The following is an 8,552-nucleotide window of genomic DNA, read 5'->3' as shown; positions in this document are numbered from 1 at the left end:
AAAGAGTGTACAGAAAAAAACCAGCCACTCTAGAGAAACAGTAACGGGGTGTCTAATGGCATCACAAACACAAACAAAAACAAGTGCTGGGTTGTCAGAGGCCCTGGCTTCACATGTGGACAGGTCACGACTCCACAGCTGAACAGGGCTGTAGAAATGTAAATGGACACAGTAATCGGTGGAAAAATGTATCTATATTCTGAGAAGTTTGACATAATAAATTCTTCTTACTTTGCATGTACTGAGGATGTTCCTTCAGTTCTAACGTTATCACTACCAAAAAGCCACCAAAACCTCCAAAAGCTATGCATAGTTCAGTCCCTAGCCACTATCACATACATACATCAGTGACTATGGAGTCAATTAAAACAACTAAATACATTAACAGTATATGATTTACTCTCTAACAGCTAATACAGTTCCTTTTGGAAAATAACTCATTCTCATTAGTTCAATTACATTTACTAGTAAATCTAAGTAGCTAATGCTGAGGTACCACTTGCAGGCTAGTTTGCTTTCCAAGAGAAAGTTCAATACAATGCTCAATGTATGGACTTTTTCTCATAATATTCTCAGATAGCCCAGGTATGCCCCTCTCAATCTGGCATTAACAAATCTGTAATATCTGTTTTAGAAAGCATCTGAGGCAAAGAGACTAGAATTTGTATTGGGTAATGGTAAACCTTGCTTCCTTTGCATACCAAAAGCACAAGGGCTAGCATATCACATCTCATTTTAGTTCCTGAACCAAGGCCTTTAAATCAGAGCAGGCTCTCTCTATCGGCAGTGAAGCAATACCAGACCCTAACTGCCCTCTAGTGTGCTTAAGAGCCTATTTCTCTCCACTGACCACGGGCATAGTTTAGGCAATGTTCCTAGCACAGACATCTGAAATAAGGCAGAATGAATTTAGGCCAGAATCAGACAGCAGTACTGTGACAGAAATGGGCAATGAAACCTGATTACCTGAGACATAGTCCACAATCACCTCTTGAAACAGTTTTGACAAAAAACTTAAAGAGTTTAAACAGGAAAGAAACCCAACAAACCCAAACCTCAACACTCAGAAAGTTCTAGTTACCTACCTTATATTTTTGCGATTTCCCCAGTACATTTGCCAACGAAAACATAAGGGAATGATCATTAGGTATTAACTCCAGGGCCTCTCTTCCAACTGCTTCTGCTTGAGCTAGATTGCCTGGGAGCCCGTGTAGTGGAAAAAGAGAAAGCATCTTTTAACACAGCCTTATTAGTTAGTTTTCTTGCTGCAAGCATGCATATTGTATGAACAGCTAATTACATGCATTTTTAAAGAAAGTAAGGTATCAAACACACACATAAATGTAAAGCCCTGCAGAATAAGAAAATAGAAAACCTCTATTTTGTTTTCAACAGATAACACTTTCACAAGAACAACAAAGCACAGATTCAAATGTTCTTAAGTTTGGTCTATAATACAAACATGCTTGCACAATGATGGCATTTCAAACAAGCATCAGAATGTCAGTTTATGGGCTGGATTTTAAGCGATGCTCTAAACCCATTGAGTCAGATGGTATTCTTCTATTTATAGTGTGTCTTGGTAGCCAAGTAAAAGGCAGAACTCCTTTTAGATAAACACAGATAAAGCTTTAAAGTTTTGCAAGGCACTGAATGACTCATTAAAACATTCAGAAGGGCTTATACCTGTATTATCAAGCAATATAATCATATTGTTCCAAGCCAAACTGTGCTCTGGTTTCAGAACTGTAGCATTCCTCCATGCATTCAATGCATCTATATGGCGATTCAGATCTGCATACTAAAAAGAAAAAAAAGCACAGTAATTTCACCCTGATTTGTTTTACTTCTTTATCACGCACTAAAGACACTAAGGAGTTTTTAATGTCTCATTCCATTCTAGTAGAAAGTGTTTTTGTAGAAAAAAATTGTAAGTGTAAAAAGAATACTAGGATGGTATGGAAGACAGACCGCTACATACTAATGTTACACTTTTACACTGCTGTTCTCTGGGAACCAGGCTTGTTTTCAAATATGCATGTACTGATAGGATGGGGAGAAAAACCAGCATGCAATTTAGAAATCTACACAGGAGGATAAGTAAATATTTAATAGAAATATTTCCAGTAATCTAACCAGATTTTTTTTTGACTGCAAAAAACCAGTCTAATATTGAGACATTATTAATAGTATCTCTTGAACAAAATAACTCAATCTCTATTTTTGTTAATATATCTTTATTTTAAAAAGTAGGACTACCGAAGGTAGTATGGAAGGAAGTATACTTGGAAAGCAATAGGAAAACTACTGAAAGTATGAAATCAACCTGAACTACACATCAAGCAAACTGGAATAACTATCAGCATTTAAAATACAGCAGAATTACAGATACACACGCGCGCGCGCGCGCACACACACACACACACACACACTACTGTGTTAACCATCATTTATTCAAAAGCACTTACCAACCGCCCTAGATTGTAGTAACAATCTGGGTATTTTTTCCTGTGTTTAATTGCTGTCCAGTAGCTTTGCTCTGCCTCTTCAAACCTTCTTAAACTATTCTGTACTATTCCTAGATTCATCCATGCAGCAGCAAAATCAGGTCTGGGCAAATTGGGGAGTGGGGGAAGGGAAAAAAAGAGAGCACAACTGAGCATCTGAGCATTTGGAACACAAGGTCCTATTGTTATCGTTTCTGCTCAGTTGGTGCAAAACACTGCTTAGTATTATTCTAAACATACTGTATTTGTACAGCTAAGGACAGCAACTCCTCTGCTTCTTGGAGCTCATTTCTTTCTTTCAGAATATTTCCAAGGTTGTTCATGGCATGTACGTATTTAGGATTCAACCTAAAATTTAAAATTTAGAGATGATTACTATGTATGGGACATGTATTACTCTATGCAAATTGTTAGCTCTGCAATGCTGCAGATAATGAAAATGAATACCTAAGCATTTTCTTCATATTAAATGTTAAAGCGGTTTTAGGATAGTTTATTAAAGCAGTAAAATTCCTAATACCTTACAGCTTCTCTGTAGTATTTGATAGCAGCACTTTGATTTCCTTTGTCAGCCAGGTTTTTGCCAACATTGTAGTGCACCTGAAAGCACAGATGAGCATTTTACCAGATGCTGTACAGTCAGATATTTTGTGGGGCCAAGTTGTTAAAAATTCTTACTGCAAATAAATAGAGTCAGCACTTGCATCATTCACTGCTGGCTTTTGTTGTAGGTGAATACTTAAGATTGGACAATACATACAATGAAGATAGCAAGAGAAAATCTGAGGAATAAATTAATAAACCAGCTTACCTATTCCAGCTATTTAAGAAAGATTATTCACTTCCTAACATTATAAATAAGGTTACCACACTTTCCACAAGAGTCTTTATATGGAGACCTCCTGCTCCTCATTTTCATTTAATTATCAGATGAGTAAGGAAAGTCTGACTCAATCAAATCCACCATAGCAGAAGAAACACTACAGCAAAGTAAGCGTTGATTAAAGTTTGCTGTCGCTATAGCAGAAACCAGAAGAAACTCAACATTAACAGAAAAACTAAGAAGCTCCATACTTCAAAAACAAACACAAAATAATTAACAAACACACACACACTATTATTGTCTTGGGGTAAAAATGCATCAAACAGCATTTCTGAAATAAAAATAATGTGTGTGGCAACATGTTGGAGACTTTGCCTGTTAAAAAGTGGAGAATGAAGGATCTGGAGCTTTGAGATACAGCTACACAGAAGAAGATGCATCATCTGAACTTATGACAAGGACTACACAGGAAAATTTCAGGACAAATCTGAGCTGGAAGATATCTCAGGTTCTACTTTAAGATAGATCTCAGAAGACTACATTACCTGGTGAAAGGAAGACTCAAGTTTAGAAATAAGATAAAAGTACTGTGAATACTGAGTAATGAAAACAGATTTCTCAGCAACTAGAACAAAACTCATTATTTAAATTACCTTACTCTTTGGAATCAAATTATATACACTTAATCTAAAACAAACACGCATTGTAATTTCTTCCATACTTTGCAAATCTAATTTTTTTATTTTTATTTTTAAAAAAAATACTGTGCAGATTGCCTCAGATTGAAGTACAAAAAGATAGGTTCATAATGGATTTAGATAACTCTAATTCACCTTCTACATTTAAAAAAGGACTTTAATCTCATATGTCCATCAAAAGATAAATCCTCATGGTATTTGGCACAATACTTGGGACCTATTGATCCAGGACACACAATTATGTTTGAATGCAATTGTTATGGTATTCATCTCTATATAACTTCTGACTATGCAGTAAGATACCATCAACAAATAAAGTTGAGAACATTTTCCATGCTTTCTAGAATGAGAGAAAAAGTAGTTTCACTGGTTTTTAGAGACAACAAAGATGCTATAAAGCTTATTAAGCATACAGAGAAGCAGCTCCTCAGGCTGTATGACATAAAATAGCCCACCAATTCAGCATCCCATAAAAGCAGTTCAAGCACAGCTTCCAAGAAAAAAAAAAAAAGATCCAGGCACTGGTCTTGTACACTCATAAAAATATGGCAAGGTCCATGCCAAATAAGCAACGGACTGCTACATTCATATCAAGACATAGCAATTCATGAGTTGATGGTGTCAGAAAAACCCAAAACAGAGTAGCATTGTTTTCCCAGGAGTCATTGAAGTAAAATGATACACCCTGAAAGATTTTTCTTAGGACTGAATACTATTTGTATATCTCTTCCAGAAATTTCTCAGCACACTACAATAACATTCTTACCAAACTACATTGCTCTTACGCTTAAGTTTACAGACTTAAAAATTATTCAGAGCAGGTCAGGTTACTAAACTTTGCCGTGTTTCCAGATAACAGATAAATCATGGCAAAACAGAAAACATAAAAGATTTCATTCAGTAATGTATATTAGCCCTTAAAATACCTGACTTCACATTTCAGTATCGTAAGAATCACAGAATGGTTTGGGTCGGAAGGGACCTTAAAGCTCATCCAGTCCAACTCCCTGCCATGGGCAGGGACACCTCCCACCAGACCGGGTTGCTCAAATTCCCATCCAACCTGGCCTTGAACACTTCCAGGGAGGGGGCATTGACAACTTCCCTGAGCAACCTGTGCCAGTGTCTCACCACACTCACAACACAAAAAAGGTCTTACTAATATCTCATCTAAATCTATCCTCTTTCAGTTTAAAACTGTTACCCCTCATCCTATCACTACACACCTTGATAAAGAGTCCCTCCCCATATTTCTTGTAGGCCCCCTTCAGATACTGTAAGGCTGCTATTAGGTCTTCCAGAGCCTTCTCCAGGGGACAGAGAATATGAGAAAAAAAACTTTGTATACACCAACCACTCAGTCTTTCACATGTCACCTGTCTTATGTTCGGAAACAGTCAGCATTTCACTGTCCAATTCTATTTTTCTCAGTTTTTAAAAACATAGAACTTATTAATATCCATTTCTACCTCAAAAGCAGCAGCAGAAAAAATATTTTTCTCATGTAAACAGAATTGTGCAGACTGCAGAAGCCTGAGAGGTATCAGTTCTCTCAAGTCAAAACAATATTTCTATACAGTACTCCTGAAAATGTAGACTTCCTCATTGTATGTTGGTTTCCCAGTTTCTCCTTAAGTGAATCTGTAGCCCTAAATTCTTCTTAATATGGTGGTGACAAAGAAAGGAAGGGGAAGAAATCTAACACACACTAAAAGAACCCCTCAGCCTACTACAAATACTCAAAGGCAAATGCAGCTTTACCGTAAATTATAATATGCAGTAACATCCTGCTCTTAAGAGCAGAGTCAGCAAAGGTTTTCCAGGCATAAACAGACATTTGAGAGGTGCAGATGACTTTTCCCATACAGCTCTGTCTCTCACTTTGCTGGGCATGACACAGAGATGCCAAGATGAGCCTGTAGCTCTGCTTCCACAAACCAGGTTGACAGTAACTCTGCCCTCTGTTAAGCACAAGGCTGTAACTCTCCTTGACTTCTCCTGTGACTCCTACCTGCACAACATGGGCACATAAATGCTTTCTAAATACCAATCGTTGGGAAGAATCTAGCCTCTAAAAATAAGGGACTAGTGTGATGTTATAAGTTTCATCTCTAGAGTTGCAGTGGTTCTGCCTTTAACAGATACTGCACATGCCAACCTGGGAGAGGATATTTTCCTTTCCTGATTAAACATTTAGGAGCAGACAGAGCATTGGGTTATTAAATGATTAAAGATAGATATTAACTGGAAATGACATATTACATGATGTCTGTATGCTCCTTTATCAATCTTAAACAGGTAATTACTTTACAGTAATACCTCTAAAAGGAGCATTTCGTAGGGATGCATCACAACACAATATTCTCAGAAATCAGAACAATTAGGTAAAAATACCCTAGAATAGAACCCAGTTGATCTCAACAGGCATGTGTTGTTTAAAGCTAACATAACCATGGCACTACAGCCTAGCCAAAGAATTGGCTCTATGTGTTTGCTCGCAATACCTCAATTAGCTTAAGAAGCCAGTATAAAAAAGCAAAAGCATTGTGTATTATTGTTAGACACACATAGCCTTTGAACTGTTATTTAAATGTGCACACATATTTAAATGAGGAAGAGGAAAAAAATATATTTCCCTGTACAAAACCAAAATTACTGTCAAATGGATTTTTTGGTTTTTTATTCCTCAAAGCAGTGTAGGAAGAAATTGAAATGTAGTATCAGCTTCCAGGAGGAACACCCCCTCAGCTGGAGCACTACTATTATCAACTATTTTATTCTCTCTTCTGAGCTGCTTATAATCACCTTTTCAGCAAATATGAACATTTGCTGAGAAGGATGGAAGGAAAGCACAGATGTCAAATTTTCTACAGAACCATGCAGATGCTTCTGTTCAATGCCAGCTTCTTTCATCAAACACTCTTCTCTTTACTGCTGAAATTCTGTTTTCTAAATAGTAATAAAACAAAGCCTTTTCAATCTTCACATTTGGTTTGTGCAGCAAATGTTGTTTAAAGGTTCTTCCGCATGACTGTGCTTGTATACAAAAAAAAATGACACCTAAAGTGCCGCCTATGTGGCAAAACACTGCAGACAGTCCCTATAAATATAGCCCGCAGCACTTAAGGAAAATTCTGCAGAAGATAATCCCCTTTTAATATACAGCACAGAAAAGAATTCTCAGTATCTAAAGGAAATGCTCTCTAGATCAGCTTCATAAATCCTACAACAGCAGCAAACCTTTTTCTGTCACAAAGAGGTTTTACAAGACCTTTTTAAAAAGTATGGAAAGTAATCTCACAAACTCTTTTACATTTTCAGTACTAGCATAGCTTGTCTTTGACAAACTTGCATCTATAATAATTACAGTTTGCATAAGGCATAAAGTACAAAGTCACTACCCTTAGAATGCACTGGTTCGTAACACATTCTGTTGGGAGTATTGTAACTTCCTTGCTTATTATTGCAGAAAAGTTGCTACTGAAATGGCTTTTTTAAAATTATTTTTATTAATTTCTATCCTGTCAAGAAAAGCCAGTAGCAAGGAGTTTCTGTATAGATTACGTACAAAATATTAACAATTTGTAATAATTTCAATTCAGTTATTTAAAATCTAGGAAAAGAAAAATGGTGGCTATTTCCCATGTATTTAACAATGTAAGTGCAAATTTTATTGAGATAATCATTTAGAGGAATATGGAGAATTAAAAAACATCTCTGGATTCTTAAAAAGTGCTATGGTTTTGCTAAAAGCCAAAAAAAAAACTACCTTGGCGCTTCCAACAGTAACTTATCACATGGCAAAAAAAAGTCAGTAAGATGAGCATTTTTGAGAATAATCTTTAAATTAGAAGAATCAGCAATACAGCATATCTAGAAATAGTGAATACCAGTAGAGCAAGGGCAAAATCTCACATAACCTTATGTATCCACATCTGCTGTAGTTGTCAGGACTTCATTTGCCATCAGTGGAGAGACGCGCACAGATTTAGGGTGCAGTCCGTCTGGTGAGGATGAACCACATGCTGAAAGAGACAGCTCCTAACCTCAGTTGTAAAGGGGGCCCTGGCTGACTCGCTCAGATGTAGATGTCTAAAGCTAAGAAGATAAATCTAAGCCAGTAGTCTGATATGCTGAAAGAGTAGCTATGCTTTTATCATAGCCTGTAATGAGATGTTCCAGTATTTCAACAAAGCACTCCAGGATTATCTTGCAATGTAATGACATCAAATGAAAATATGCCACATTGGATGCAGTGAGCTTTTTAAGCCAGTAGCCCTGAAATATTCTGAATTTATAAACTACCTGTAACATATAATCAAAATATCAGGAGAAAACAGTCTCTGAAACTGTTCAAAAAATTTACTTTAGTAGAAACCACACAGGCCTCGTTCTAACTCATAGAATCATAGAATACCAGGTTGGAAGGGACTACAAGGATCATCTAGTCCAGTCTTTCAAGGTAAAAGCACATTTTAAATGAGATGAGTCAGCACCCTGTCAAGCTGACTCTTAAAACTGACC

The 8,552-nt window shown here is 36.7% G+C and overlaps 1 protein-coding gene across 1 annotated transcript in view; it reads right to left on the bottom strand.

The window, feature by feature from the left end:
* LOC104542326 (transmembrane and TPR repeat-containing protein 4) overlaps positions 1-3,107 on the bottom strand; it is a gene marked incomplete at its 5' end in the record, with an annotated part of 8,729 nt that extends 5,622 nt beyond the window's left edge. The window contains 5 exons of the mRNA XM_010186586.1: positions 1,086-1,198; positions 1,687-1,801; positions 2,469-2,610; positions 2,748-2,855; positions 3,028-3,107. Of these exons, the coding sequence (XP_010184888.1) occupies positions 1,086-1,198; positions 1,687-1,801; positions 2,469-2,610; positions 2,748-2,855; positions 3,028-3,107 (558 nt within the window). The remainder of the gene's footprint in view (positions 1-1,085; positions 1,199-1,686; positions 1,802-2,468; positions 2,611-2,747; positions 2,856-3,027) is intronic.
* Positions 3,108-8,552: the final 5,445 nt, after the last annotated feature.

The sequence above is a fragment of the Mesitornis unicolor genome, unplaced genomic scaffold (genome assembly GCF_000695765.1).
Source record: "Mesitornis unicolor isolate BGI_N332 unplaced genomic scaffold, ASM69576v1 scaffold37036, whole genome shotgun sequence".
Taxonomy (NCBI): Eukaryota; Metazoa; Chordata; class Aves; order Mesitornithiformes; family Mesitornithidae; genus Mesitornis; species Mesitornis unicolor.
The sequence above is the reverse complement of the archived record's forward strand: the minus strand, read 5'-3'. Positions and strand labels throughout refer to the sequence as shown.